This window comes from Gigantopelta aegis, chromosome 6, assembly GCF_016097555.1.
Source record: "Gigantopelta aegis isolate Gae_Host chromosome 6, Gae_host_genome, whole genome shotgun sequence".
Lineage (NCBI taxonomy): Eukaryota > Metazoa > Mollusca > Gastropoda > Neomphalida > Peltospiridae > Gigantopelta > Gigantopelta aegis.
In genome coordinates this window covers 20,540,014-20,554,783 of record NC_054704.1, presented here as the reverse complement: position 1 = coordinate 20,554,783, position 14,770 = coordinate 20,540,014, and the positions used below count along the sequence as shown (strand labels likewise).

Sequence of the window (14,770 nt, the reverse complement as noted above, 5' to 3'; positions counted from 1 at the left end):
ACACTTACCACATTATGCTCATGAGGTTTCAGCAGAACAATGTTGTCGTTTTGAGGTACGAAGTGGAACCTAGTATCCGCTGGCTGAAAGGTCACCTGTGTGACCTCCATCATGTCCTCAAACGTACTATGGATCTGCAGTACTTTAAATGGAATTTTCCCCTGCAAATAAAACCAGATATATGAATACTGAGTAACTGATCTTTAGAAACAAATTATTTATCCATACACATTTGGGGTGCAACGAAGACCAGTGGTAAAGCGTTCCCTCAATGCACGGTCGGTCTGGGATTTATCCCCGTCGGTGGGCCCATTGGGCTGTTTCTCGTTCCAGCCAGTGCACCACGACTGATATATCAAAGGCCATGGTATGTACTATCCTGCCTGTGGGATGGTGCATATAAAAGATCTCTTGCTGCTAATTGAAAAGAGTAGCCCATGAAGTGGCGACAGCGGGTTTCCTCTCTCAATATCTGTGTGGTCCTTAACCATATGTCTGACACCATATAACAGTAAATAAAATGTGTCGAGTGCGCCATTAAATAATTGGAATTATAAAAAAGGGAAGTGATAATTTTTGATGTTCATGCAAGTATGAACCACAGAATTCTTACGACAATATTTGAAAAAAATGTCTGCACATTTGTTCAATAAACGTTAATATTTAATGATTCATCAGTCAAGTTTGTTTGTTTGTTTTGTTTAACAATACTACTAGAGCACATTGATTAATTAATCATTGGCTATTGGATGTCAGACATTTGATAATTATGACACGTAGTCATCAGAGGAAACCCACTACATTTTTCCTAATGCAGCAAGGGATCTTTTATATGCATTTTCCCAAAGACAGGAAAGCACATACCGCAGCCTTTGACCAGCTGTGGTGCACTGGTTGGAACGAGAAAAAAAACAATGAGTTAAATGGATACACCGAGGTGGTTCGATCCTGCGATGCGAACACTCAACTAAATTTCGACCCCAATTCATCAATAAAAACAAAAACAGATGAAACAATCTACTTATTTTTTTAAGCACTGCTAAAAATAGTGCAAAACTTATGTTTATTCAGTTATGAATGTCAGTTTCTAAGTCGCATAATATTATCTGGACCAATCCAAGCATTTGTAACAATAGAGTATTTACAGATTTGAATTATTCAGTGATGTGCTACAGGAATTATCCTTACCTGTGAAAAAATACACAGGAATAAGTCAATTGAAATCAACTAGGAAACAAAATACTCACTGGATAAACTTTCTCAAAAACAAACTTTTCTGGAATGGCATGAAGACTACCCTCAGCAGTTCGTAAGGTAACTGGGATAAAAATATCCTGAAAAAAATAAATAATAATAATGGAGTAGGGTCGTAGGGCATAGAATAACTGAAACCACTCGAATGTTTTCTATTATTACATCTACATTCATTTTATTTTAGGAATGTAAACCTGTGTTAATAAATTTATTTGGCTTTGATTTTGTTTCAGTTCAATGGAAATCGTTTTGTTTTTTAATTCCATTAAAATTAAAAAAACAAAAACAAATCATATTTAATTTTATACTTCCACACATAAAAAATTAATAATGCAAAATTTTCTCAACTGAATAGCTAAATCAATTTTTTCTGAGAATTTGTTCATATTTTACAGTTATTTCCCTTACTTAATGCATCAACAGATACAATCTGGCTGAAGATAAAATGGTCAGTGTTTACTGTTCTTTATTTCTTAACACAAAATTAAGTAAAATGCACAAGAAAACAGTTTTGTTACTTTCAATTTTTTTAAAATTATTTCCCTTTTACAATGTAGTGGAATATTTTCAAGCCTGTAAATTATATGTATATGTACATGTACAAATATATTTATATATTACCTGAAACTGAGTAACTATTAAAACTTCTGCTGCATATGCCCCTTCCTCGTTTGGGGCCATAACATTGACACTGAACACTGCATAGTGGTACGGTTTAATGATTAGCTGGAAACAAAAATAATTATTATAAAATGCTTGTCCATAAACTATGATTTTTTTTCATTCATGTAATTTAATGGATGATTATGATTTTGATAATGATTACTCCCATACAAATTAATGAACTTTGATGAGAATAGGCAGATTATTTATAAAAATCTCTTTCAAATCACCACCGTGTACTTAGCTTTAGTTTTCTGAAAGAAACATTTTTATTAATCTTTACCTTTTCATTAAAAAAATGTAACATTTTGTTATTTTTTTTTTTTTTTTTTTTTACATGCTTATATTGTTTATTAACTTGTTAAATGACTTACTGGATCCAAATCAATTTCTGATATATTATGAATCCTAGTCAGTGTTGTGCCATTTCCTTTCTCTATACCCAGTATTTCTATAGTGGTTCTGTTTATGTTGGAACTGTATTCACCTACAAAAATCTATAATACAAAAGGGTAGAAATGGATGCCATTGTGATAAACAGATACAAAGACAAATAAATAAGTGAAAATATACTGAACCAAAATATAAACTTAACATTCTTAATATATAATATAAATTATATGTGATGTAAAGTCATCTTTATTTTTTAATTCTGTAATGGCAATGTTTTTATTGAAACATATCTCTACCAGAAAGAATGTACCATTCTGTCAAATATTCATAACATTTTAGTCAAAAGTGGTTTTATACATGCCATCTGTCACATGACATTTTTTTTACACATAACCATTGACACCCTATGCAAAGTATACTAACACAATGGAAAACACACTAAAAGATAATATACCACCACTTGTAGCTGACGAACAATTTATGACCTTAGGACACAAACTGGTGCCTTGGCCAGACAGACCACGTGTGATTTCTCATGCTGAGGACCATCAAATCTGCTTATGGTCATTATAAACCTAGAATACTCACTGCATAAATGGCCAAGAAAGACACATCTGAACAGTAAGTTGATAGAAAGGTGCTGTCAGAATGGGATAAAAGATGACATCATTGTGGAGAATGAACAGAAACAAATGTATTTTAGGAATTAATTATTGATAAAATTAGTTCTGAAACTGAATAAGAACTACTGAATGTTGAAAGCAGTACATGTACTTATGACCATTAAAAACAAAACACTTTTGCTTACATCCACTGGGTTATCGTTCCGCAGTGTAAATATCATGCTTCTTGTTTCTCCTACTCCCATTGTTCCAAAATCTAGCTGTCCTTTGAATTTCTCAGGGCGATGATGAATCACCTAAAGAAAAAAGAAAAAAAGAGAGGTATGTTCAGTTTGCTTTTAACATTAAAACTGAATGGCTGATCAAATCATCTCTGACAGTAGAAATCTAATCTGCAATAACAAAACCATCACCAAGGCCTAAAACAGGAAATGCCAGTGAAATTTAGGTAGGGTCTGAGCCCTTTTTCCACGGAAACACAGAATTTTTCTTTCACACTTAATGAATAAAAAATGGTCATATGCAACTGATGCAGTCATCGTCATATTTATGTAAAATATATCCTAACATGAACATACTTGTAAATTTGTTTTGATTTTAAACCCAAAACAGGAATCATATGTCAAAATGGTTAATTAATTATGAACATAAAATGGCTTTTAGTGAGGTCTTAAGCAGATATCATACATAAAGAACAAATCTAGAACGTATAAAAACATCCTTGTCAAAATCAAAGAAAAATCATCATAATTACTGATAAAGTTTACCTTGAAAAGCCCATTGTAGACTATGATCTGGATCTCGAACTTGGATGCATTTGTGTGTATGGTGAGTGTTGTTGTAAAGTGAAGCTGAGTTGCATTGGGATGGAAGCGCAACAGAAACGGGGTGGCCGTCTGCTGGGGTAGGAGTATCACAGGTTGAGAGAAATTTAGAATCTGCAATACATAATAAACTATGTTAGCTTCACCTTAATACCACAATTATTAAAATAATTATATTAAATTTCTTGAATGCATACAATTAACCTTTATTCATTGAAGAGAACTTCAATAATATTCCCTTTTCATGAACACTTTATATCATCTCTCAATTATTTTATTTCCACATAATTCGATAAACTTGTCTGAACATCCAAACAAACAATGAAATTGCTATAATTTCCCAAATGCATGTGCAATAACTGGGAAGGAAGGAATGTTTTCAAATTCAATACATGAAAAATGTCTCAAACCATTTAATATATAAAGTTAATAATATTAATGAATAATTTCCATGTACTTACAGAAAAATATTGACCGATACCAGGTGGAAGTGTGACATTGTAAATAACAATGGAAAAGTTGAAAGTATTTGTCATGGAGAGCTCTCGAGTAACATTTCTCAATTTCTTAGCACTGAAGAAGAATGTAGTGTTCACGTTGTACACCAGTGACCTAATAAAACAAAGTAAACAGAATACATTTTAAGTACATAAACTAATTTATTATTTATATAAAAGATATTGTTTAACAAGGAGGTATGTAATATTTGTTGACACCTCAGTCCATTGTTTAATCAAGTGTTATTATCACTTTCTCAAAATTGTTTTGCATGAAACAAATATTTATGTGACTGCTTACTGCAAATTATCAGCCTCTTAGAATAATTGCATTTTAAGCATTTTTAGATCTTTTGAGACCAATGGAATTTTTTTTTATTATACAAATAAAAAAACAATCTTTAAAAATTCTTTGAAGAAGAATAAGAACAAATGTTAAAAAGTTATGTCAATTTGGATCCTGGAGAGCAGACTGTTTGACTTTGATGTCATGCAGCAATGATGAAAAATAAAACTGTGGGTCCGAGAACCATCACAATGAAAACTTCAAAAAGAATAAAAATCTAGTTTTAGGTTCAGGATATTTTTGACAATCCTTGTTTTTAAAACTCATTATCATCTCTTTTTTTTCCACATGCACATATACTACTCACAATTTCTACAATCCTTTTACTACTGTAGTGGTAAGCCATGTTACCCCTGTTATTAATCATTCAGAGCAGACCTGTACAACCTCCAGCATCAATATTGGGTATAACACAATTTGAACAAGATTATCACAGGCAGGGCTTGAACTTTGGAATGTTTTTGCCACAGGAAAAGGAAGGAAGGAAATGTTTTATTTAACAACACACTCAACACATTTTATTTACGGTTATGTGGCATCGGACATATGAATAAGGACCACAGATATTGAGAGAGAAAAACCGCTGTCGCCACTTCATGGGCTACTCTTTCGATTAGCAGCAAGGGATCTTTTATATGCACCATCCCACAGACAGGATAGTACATACCACGCCAGTTGTGAAGCACTGGCTGGAACTAGAAATAGACCAATGGGCCCACCGACAGGAATCAATCCTAGATCGATCGCGCATCAGGCGAGCACTCTACCACTGAGCTACATCCCACCCGCCATAGGAAAAATGCTCACAGATGCCTATTGCAATTTAAACTAGTAATGTTTGCATCATATATAAAAACCAAAAAAAGTCCCTTTAATTGACGGTAATAATTTTTATATATCAGACACAAAATGCCATCAGTCAAGCCCTGACCGACGGCATTTCATATTGCAACTACAGCAACTGCTATCAGCGCCATCATTAATTTCTAGTCCTGTTATCACTACAAAAAAATCAACTAATAATAATTATGTACAAACCCATGCAACACATCTGCTCGATAAGGTAGCACCAATTTCTGAGAACTGTTCTTGGTCTTTATTATGATCTTTCCTGTCCACTGTTTTGAATGCAAAGCTTTGACAGCTGCAAGGAAATAACATCAATTATCCCAAGCTATAATTTCTACAAATAAACATTTCATATTTAAAAATTCAAAGCAGTGGAATTCACATCTAAGAATATTTCTGAGCTTGTCTTGTTGCTAATCTATTTGAGCAAACATTATCCTCATTAATACAATTCCTACAGCAGTTATAAGTAATAAAACAGTTAACAATAGTGAAAGACTTGTCAGTTGCTTATAGACAAATGACAATATCCATTTATGGAAAAATCACACAACTTTTATTAACACTGTAGATGTGACAAATATTATACTGTTAGAAGTGATAATGCATCTTTAAAAAACAGTAGAGTATTCATATTATCCCAAATTCCCTGCAAATTTCATGACTCATCTCATATTTAATATGGCATTAGGAAATAAAATCAAAGCTTTAGTTTCACTTTTCATTTTATAAGCATAAGTGAATTGTTTTAACTTTATACTCATTTTAATATACTACAAATTTAATATTTGTATTTGTCATATTTCAATTTGTTTTACTTCCTGAACACTTAAAGCATTGTTGAATGGTTCAACAATATTGCAGTTTATTTCCTTGCACATTTCACAAATGTAGGTTTGGCTTCCTTTATTTGTTGGATTAAATTAGGTCAGACAAGCCTGAAAATACACTTGGCTTAATGGTAAACTTAGTAAAAAGTTATTGCTTTCCAAAATTATTTTAATAGTTTAATATTCTTACCATTGAATGTTATGTGAGCTACTGTGGTGTGTCTATTTGGATCAGGCTGAAGTTTCAGAGGTCGAAAATCTATACTTATAGCCTTGTTGCTTGGTGAAACACTAATGCTCTGTTGGAAAATAAAAACATGCTTTCAACATATCCAGTGTCAATATAAAATATTCACAGTACAACAAGTTTACATCTTGGAATACAGTGAAACCCCTCTAAACCAAACATACAATTTAAGAGGTATCTGGTTTAGAGAGGTTATGTTCTGTACTTATATTGTAAAAAAGATTTAAGTCTTAAAAACAAACTGAATATTAACTTTTAAATGACCTTGATCTTAACAACAAGTTGCATTCATTCTCTATGACTTGGTGAACTATCATGCCAAATACAAAAACCATTAAATAATTGAGAGTTAAATGCATTAAGACAAACTTCAACCAAACTTGTCCTGTGATCTTATTCATATCGTAGGGTATGCAGGTGAAGTAAAGTCACTTGACAGCCATGCCAAATATGAAAGCAACCCATTAAACAATTCAAGAGTTAAAGGTAGTTGGAGAAACTTTAACTGAATATTAACCCAGCTTAGCCATACTTAAACTAAATAAAATTTTGCAATTGTATTACAAAATAGTACCAACATATATTAGAACAATGTCTGTAAACAATGGGACCAAAGCAGACGTGGAAATATGGTCATATATGAACGTTACCAAATGTTGATGAGATTAGATGCCCAGAAGGCCAGATGCAAAATGTCATTCTATTAATTCACATAATACGTTGCAAACCAAACAGGAAAACATTATTTTATTAAACCATATATCAGTACTTAAATTCTGCTTTTTGTGATCACCTCATAAAAATCTTCAGCAAAATCTAACACAATCTAGCACAGCAATACACAGAACTTACTGTAATATGAATAGCAGATGATCCTGTGTTTATCAAGTTCAGTTTCACTGTTTTGGGTGCATCTAAAGTTCTCAAAATGCCAAAATCTATCAATTCTATTGGGGAATAGATGCCAGGTTCTGAAACACATTTAAACACCATTTCGCAAATGTAAAAGCAATATAAATGACACCCCTAACAGAATCTAACAACATATAGAAGAATCAATGTGATACTATTTTTTTTTTTTTTTAAATAACCAATGTGCATGCTCATTGTAATAATATGATGCAAAGGAATATTTGTTTAATGATGCCTCAGACTATTTTAAACTACTATATGGTTATTTCAACATTGAGAGAGACAGAGAAAGGGAGGAATATTTGTTTAATGATGCCTCAAACTATTTTAAACTACTATATGGTTATTTCAACATTGATAGAGAGACAGAAAGGGAGAGAGGGAGGAGACAGAGAGAGAGAGAGAAAAATAGAGATAGAGAGAGAGAGAGAGAGAGAGAGAGAGAGAGAGAGAGAGAGAGAGAGAGAGAGAGAGAGAGAGAGAGAGAGAGAGAGAGAGAGAGAGACGGGATACTGATAAAGCAGCAAGGGATCTTTTATATGCAGCTTCTGACAGCCTTTGATGTACCAGCGTGATGGGTTTAAAAGTTCATGGAGGGCTATTAATCCTGTGACCCATTGCACACCAGTCGAGTGCTCGTCCACTGCATTATTATTTACTTTGTTCAATGAACTGTACACCTACTTTAACTTACTTAAGCTGTGTATAAATATAAAAATCTTACTGACCTGATGTAACCTCTATTTCTACAGGCAGGATTAGAGTCTCAGTGTTTTTCTCCTTGTCTGTTTTGATCCTAATAAAGGCTGTATGGTTGTTTTCAACCCTCCCAATAAAATTAGCACGCATTACAGATTTGGTTTCAAAAGGCTGCAACTCCTGGAAAAAATAATAATCATTGTTAGATTAATCAAAGACAAAGTAGACATGCATTCTGAGAGTACTCCTAAATAAAAGCAATACATGTCCCTCACCGGGATCACAACAAATTTATCTTCTTTGTCAAACTGTCAAAAATAAACCAATTCCTATTACGGTCAAACAGGATCTGTAACTCTATATGATATGAGACCTGTCAACCCTCCCGGATTCTGCGCGAGTCTCACGGTATTTGATCAAATCTCCCGGTACCCTGTGCGGGAGACATTCTCCTGTTAAATGACACTTTTGTAACCATAAAACAAATTCTATCCAGTTTCGCCAAAATAACATAAGGGAAGTAACTCTGTCTTTTTTTTTACATTCGGAAAACTTCAGCTAATTTCATAGGCAAACAGATGGAGACAAAAGCCTAAAGTTGGATTGGTATGGGACTAATAAACTGGATGGACTTTTAAGTTTTAAAATATTTTTGGTGCTGCCTACTTTCTGATGATTGTTTGTAATAAGTAAAATTTGTTCTCAATTTCAATGCCATTAAAATTTAAGCTAGGTACCTATTATAAAGGAAGGAAATATTTTATTTAATGACGCACTCAACACATTTTATTTACGGTTATATGGCGACAGACATATGGTTAAGGACCACACAGATATTGAGAGAGGAAACCCGCTGTTGCCACTCTTTTCGATTAGCAGCAAGGGATCTTTTATATGCATCATCCCACAGACAAGGTAGTATATACCATGGCTTTTGATATACCAGTCGTGGAGCACTAGCTGGAACGAGAAATAGCCCAATGGGCCCACCGACAGGGATCGATCCTAAACTGACTGCGCATCGTGCAGGTGATTTATCATTGGGCTACGTCCGTCTCCCCCCCCCCCTCCATTATAAATTATATAACATTTAGTAAAATGGTTGAATATAGTGCACCCCCAAAAATTACCCAGGTTATCAATGACAAAGATATTAGACTTGTCCATGTGAAAACGCCAAACTTACCCATAATTCACGAGAGCCTTCCTTATCCCCTGAGGGCAGCTCCAGGTGTAAATCACCCTCACTTGAAAACATTTCCAAAAGCTGTAAATAAAATATTAACTCCTTAATATAATATGTGAAACTTCATCACATATTTCAAAATTTACAAAGATGTTCATTAACATAATGTGTAGAAAGCTAAATAAATGTTAACATTTATTAAAAATATTTGCAAGTATTTATTAAGTAATACGCATTTAAATTTTATAGTAATAATATTTGTTCAGTCTAACAAACCCAGTACCAATTTTTGTTTTGTTTTTAAACATCAGATGATTTAAAGCATTTGTTAACTTTATAACTACAATCTGAGTGACAATTAAAGCTAGCAAAAGAATTTTACTGTGTTAATTAATGCTTAAATTGATAGTTCAAATATGTTTGTTTTTTCTTGGGAAATAAAATTTAATATTGTTAACTGCAAATAATTTCACTAAATAGTAATTGTTTAAGTGTAACAAGAAGGTATAGATCTATGTTTCTTAAAACACAGGCTCACCTGCAACTTGGCATTATGAGGATTATGCATTTGTATCAATGATGAAAAACTACTGTTGAGAGGTACCCTTGCTCCTAAGTAGGGTCGCAACCGGTAAGGGTTTGGAATACCAACCCCAAAAACCTGCAAAATATACATATAATTCAGGATAGAAACAAAATGCCATAACATACATCATTACAATCATATATAGTAATGCTCACATACATGTATACTATAGTAAATTTCCACTTTACCCATTCATTTTACATCTACAAATAGCTCAGAATGAATTAATTTTTTTAATGTTTTTTGGGTTTTTCACCTGTGTGATGAACAAACAATTTAGCCTTCTTAACTGTATGTTTCTGTTGTAAAATTTGAAGGGGTCTATACTGATTTGGTTTTACTGCAAGAATTTTAATATCAATACAATATTTATATAATATAAAAAAATAACATAAAAATTGCTTAAAAGTATGCCCAGAAAGACAAAAGCTTAAAACATAATGCACAGTTCTATAAACTGTTCTATAAATGATTACCTGATATTTTATTGACCCTATGGAAGTGTGAATATATAGAGTATTTTCCACATTTCCTACTTGGCGGGCTAGAAATACCACATCAAATGTAGTGTTCCCTCCAGGGGGTACAATCTAAAATGAATTTAAAAAAAGAATGACGAAATAGTTTGTAAGTTTGTAGACACATGAAATAAGTCTACTGATTAAAAAAAATTTTTTTTAAATTAAACAGTATTTTTGTATTTTATAAAAGAAATTAGAAGGTGAAAAAAGGTGGTTGATATACCGAACACCAAAAGAAATGTGAATAAAATTTTCAGCCATACTATTGTATTTTGTATTTTAAGAAGAGATTCAGGAAAAGTACAGGTAGATATATCATTTATCAACTGATGAACTGAACATGTGTATTCATGTAAACATAATCTAATTACAAATTAAAAAATAATCTTGATTTGTGTTTCTTTTAGTAGCCAGTATATTAATAATAATAAAAGTGCTATCAATTCTAAAACTGTGGGTGGGAGAGATCTATCAATGATATTTCCAATAATATTATATCCTACATGAAGTGCTTATTTATAAATCTAAAATAACATTAACTGTACTTGTTAACCTTTAATCTCATCTACATCTAAGTGGACACCAATATCCCAAATAAACAGAATGCTTATCTTTTACTTACTTTATCTTGAAAAAATGAGCAATGAAAATGAACTGTGCTCCCCGATATGGACAGCAAATGTAAATTATTTTTTGGATCATTATTTTGAACTATAACCCTCTCAATTCGTGGCATCCCCACAGGCCTGAAAAACAACAAGAGCAATAATATTATACATTTATTTTTTTATAAATATGTTTACTCTAAGCAGATACATGTACATTAAATAAAGAAAACTGACCTTTTTTCTTTTTTTTTAAATTAATTTTATTTGAAAATGTTTATCCAAGTTGTTCTTAGATAAACAAAATGTGACAAAATAAAGATTCTGCAAATATGTTGCTCTCGAAATGCAATTTGATGATTGATATGTTAAACTGTATAAATCATTAATGTCTTTCATTGTTACTCTCGCTTTATTTATTGATTGACAGTCCTGCCGAGTTTTATTCATTGAACACAATAAACATCAAACATCCTGTTCATCTTCATTCAATGAAACACAATAAAACATCAAACACACCGATAATAATTTTTTATAATGGTTGTCAAAACAAATATTATTAATATCATTTCTATTTAACCATTTATTCTGAATCTTTTGTACGTAAATCAAGAAATAAACTAAGGGTGGGCTATGAAAAAATTACCTTTGCAATCTTTAACTACACCTATCATTTGATGATTGGACTCCATGTAAGAAAAAACATTTCTAAATATTTGGGATTTTAAACTATATTTACCAAATTACTTTCACATAGAAATTCTAGGAAATTAATGTTATATAGCAAAGTATTCCTAATCAACATTTTAACTTTATTCTATGTGTATACAGTACTTTTATGCATGGGTGGAAGGAGCTAATTGCAATATTGGATGGTGTGTAATAATGAATGTGTTTGTCTTGTAAAATGTCTATATGAATTTTTTTTTTAATATAATACATTTGTTTTAACTCATATGGTTAATGTAAAAGAAGAAAACACATGGAAGGTGGTGATTCAGGGCTCCCCAACCCTGACATCACCTAATATGTTTCTGGGAATAATAAACAATTTTTAAAAAATAAAATAAATAAAACACGGAAACTTTATGTACTCACTGTTCTTGAAAATCCAGCATGGACGGATCCAATCTAAGACTACTGGAAAAAATTTTGTCATCTTGTATTCTGAAATTTAAAGAAACATTTAAGACACATGAAATTCAAATACGAGACTCAGTGCAACTTGTGTGAATAGCAAAATTTACTGAACTAGACAAAGAAACCAATCTCTTTCTTTTATTTTTTATTTGATACAAACCATAATCTTTTGTGGACAGATCAACATAACTCATTGATACATGTATTTTTTTCAATCTAACATACAAACATCTAATCTAATGCAGCAAACATAACTTATGGGAATATTTAGTTCAATTGGTATCTGAGAATTGAATATTTGCGAAAACCATTTATTGGTTATGCAAAAATAAATTTAGGTAACCCATTTTCTTTTTGCCTACCCCATAATGTCCATGTAAATAATGTCCTAAATTTAATGCGTGAACGGAAAACAGGTTACGCTAAATTAGATTTGCGTAACGACGCGTGAATGAAACGATCGTTCTAAATCTTCAAGCTGCAGAGCTATATGTACATGTATAACATAGTGAAACTCCCTAAAACAGACATCTATGGGACCAAATATTTTGCCCGGTTTCAGAGGTGTCGGGTTTTCAGGGCTTTGCATTGATACAAAAGCTCTGTAGTTTGTTTCTGCTGGTGTCCTATTAATATTTGGCCTTATATATGTATTTAAAGATGTATTCAACAAATAATCCAATAAAGAACATTTGACTTAAATATTTTAACATCATCAAGTGATAGTTCAATATAATCACATTTAGCTGGACATTCCATGTTGAAAATCGATATGGCAATGAAATGTTACCGTCATCTTTTCAACACTGCAAAGACAACATTGCTTTTGGCTACACTTTATTTTGCTAAATAAATGGGTTTAAAACAAAATCAAATTTAAACTATAGGAAGGAAGAAGGAAATGTTTTATTTAATGACGCACTCAACAGGCATTTGATTAAGGACCACACAGATATTGAGTGAGGAAACCCGCTGTCGCCACTTCATGGGCTACTCTTTTTGATTAGCAGCAAGGGATCTTTTATATGCACCATCCCACAAAAAGGGCAGTACATACCACGGCCTTTGCTACACCAGTTGTGGAGCAGTGGCTGGAACGAGAAATAGCCAATGGGTCCACCGACGGGGATCGATCCTAAACCAACCGCGCAACAAGTGAACGCTTTACCATGGGGCTACGTCGCGCCCCTTTAAACTATAGGAAGACAGTGGATCATATTCACTATTGTTTCGTCGATCCTTGAAGCAAACCATAAATATTGTGAAGGATATCAAAGCTGCCAATTGTTCTTTAAATGCAAACCATACTCAGTCATATGTAACAGATTAAACATCTGCTGGCTAACCCGAGTATGTGCATATTTCACTAGCTTTGTTCGCAATCAGGTAACCCGGCCAAAGATGGCGACAGACCTTGTCTTTTAAGGTGTGTGAGTGTGATCGCGCGAGTGTGAAAAATAACGCACGTTACACAAATAGCGCACGTAAAATAATTTTGTACATTGATTGCCACTATTTATCTTATGTAGCTGAAAGAAAGACCCCTTTAATAATACCAGAACAAAAAATGTGATGAAAACAGTAGCGATTTTAACATATAACTGGTGCTTATCTTTCAGTTAGCCTACAAAGCTTGCGTGAGGTCCTGAAAATGGCAAGCATGGCACTTTCTACTTTTTTTTAAAAAGAAATGAAATTTAGACAAAGACAATTCAAAAGTTGACGGTATAATAAAAGATGAAAAATAAATGACAATAGGCAAGTAGGAATAGGCCTAGGTCTCGTTTACAAAAAAAGTTACAAATATACAGTTACGTTTTACCAATGACAATTTTATAAAGGCAATGAACATGTTAACAAAACGGTATGCTAAATCAGTGAACAATGTCATTCCTACGTTGAAGGAAAACTACTGAACAAAGAACCAACAATTAAAGATACTCGGAGGTGTGAGACCTAATCTTTGGTCTTTTGATGTTTACTGACCATGGTAGTCTTAAGTGGATACTACTGCTTACTGGCCATGTTGAACTAACTCGTAGCAAGTTACAAATTTTTTTACTAGTTAAATGATCAGTTGGAAGAAATTGCATCTGGTCAACTGAAGCAATATGTCTTTATTTTTTACAAATTGTTTTACAAATGGTCGTCCGGTTCCGGAAGCTAAATAACCGGATTAACAAACACATTCTTATAGTGGAGAGTTTGTTTTTTATGTCGAGTGTCCGTAAGGTGGGGTTTCCGGACTACTAGAGTTCGGATTATCAAGGTCTTACTGTTATTACTGAACCAAATAACATAAAATTAGAAGAAAACATTATTGGTTTATTGGTTCATTTTTGCAACATATGTCTCTACATTTACATGCACCAATTACTTCATAAATTAATAATCCTTTGTTTTCACTTGCCTTAGCATTTTAATGAGTGCGATTTTTCACTCCCCTAAGTGTTTTGAGGTATGCAATTTTTCACTTGCCATGGTTTTTCAAAAGCCAAGGATTGTGACGAAGTGACAATAAATGCAACAATTAGTCTAATAGTGGCGCCATCTTGATAACACTTGGATAGTCTGGTTTTTAGAGGTACAATTTGC

At 32.7% G+C, this 14,770-nt stretch overlaps 1 protein-coding gene across 3 annotated transcripts in view; it reads right to left on the bottom strand.

The window, feature by feature from the left end:
- Nucleotides 1-14,770, bottom strand: part of LOC121374134 (transmembrane protein 131-like) — a 66,354-nt gene that overhangs the window by 32,354 nt on the left and 19,230 nt on the right. For all 3 annotated transcript variants that reach the window (XM_041501086.1, XM_041501088.1, XM_041501087.1), the window contains exons 4-19: nt 12,134-12,202; nt 11,053-11,176; nt 10,386-10,499; nt 9,862-9,984; nt 9,324-9,404; nt 8,167-8,317; nt 7,379-7,497; nt 6,470-6,578; nt 5,639-5,744; nt 4,219-4,369; nt 3,701-3,871; nt 3,119-3,229; nt 2,292-2,414; nt 1,876-1,980; nt 1,248-1,334; nt 9-161 (exon numbers count right to left, since the gene is read on the bottom strand). In XM_041501086.1, coding sequence (XP_041357020.1) covers nt 9-161; nt 1,248-1,334; nt 1,876-1,980; nt 2,292-2,414; nt 3,119-3,229; nt 3,701-3,871; nt 4,219-4,369; nt 5,639-5,744; nt 6,470-6,578; nt 7,379-7,497; nt 8,167-8,317; nt 9,324-9,404; nt 9,862-9,984; nt 10,386-10,499; nt 11,053-11,176; nt 12,134-12,202 — 1,897 coding nt within the window. The remainder of the gene's footprint in view (nt 1-8; nt 162-1,247; nt 1,335-1,875; nt 1,981-2,291; nt 2,415-3,118; nt 3,230-3,700; nt 3,872-4,218; nt 4,370-5,638; nt 5,745-6,469; nt 6,579-7,378; nt 7,498-8,166; nt 8,318-9,323; nt 9,405-9,861; nt 9,985-10,385; nt 10,500-11,052; nt 11,177-12,133; nt 12,203-14,770) is intronic.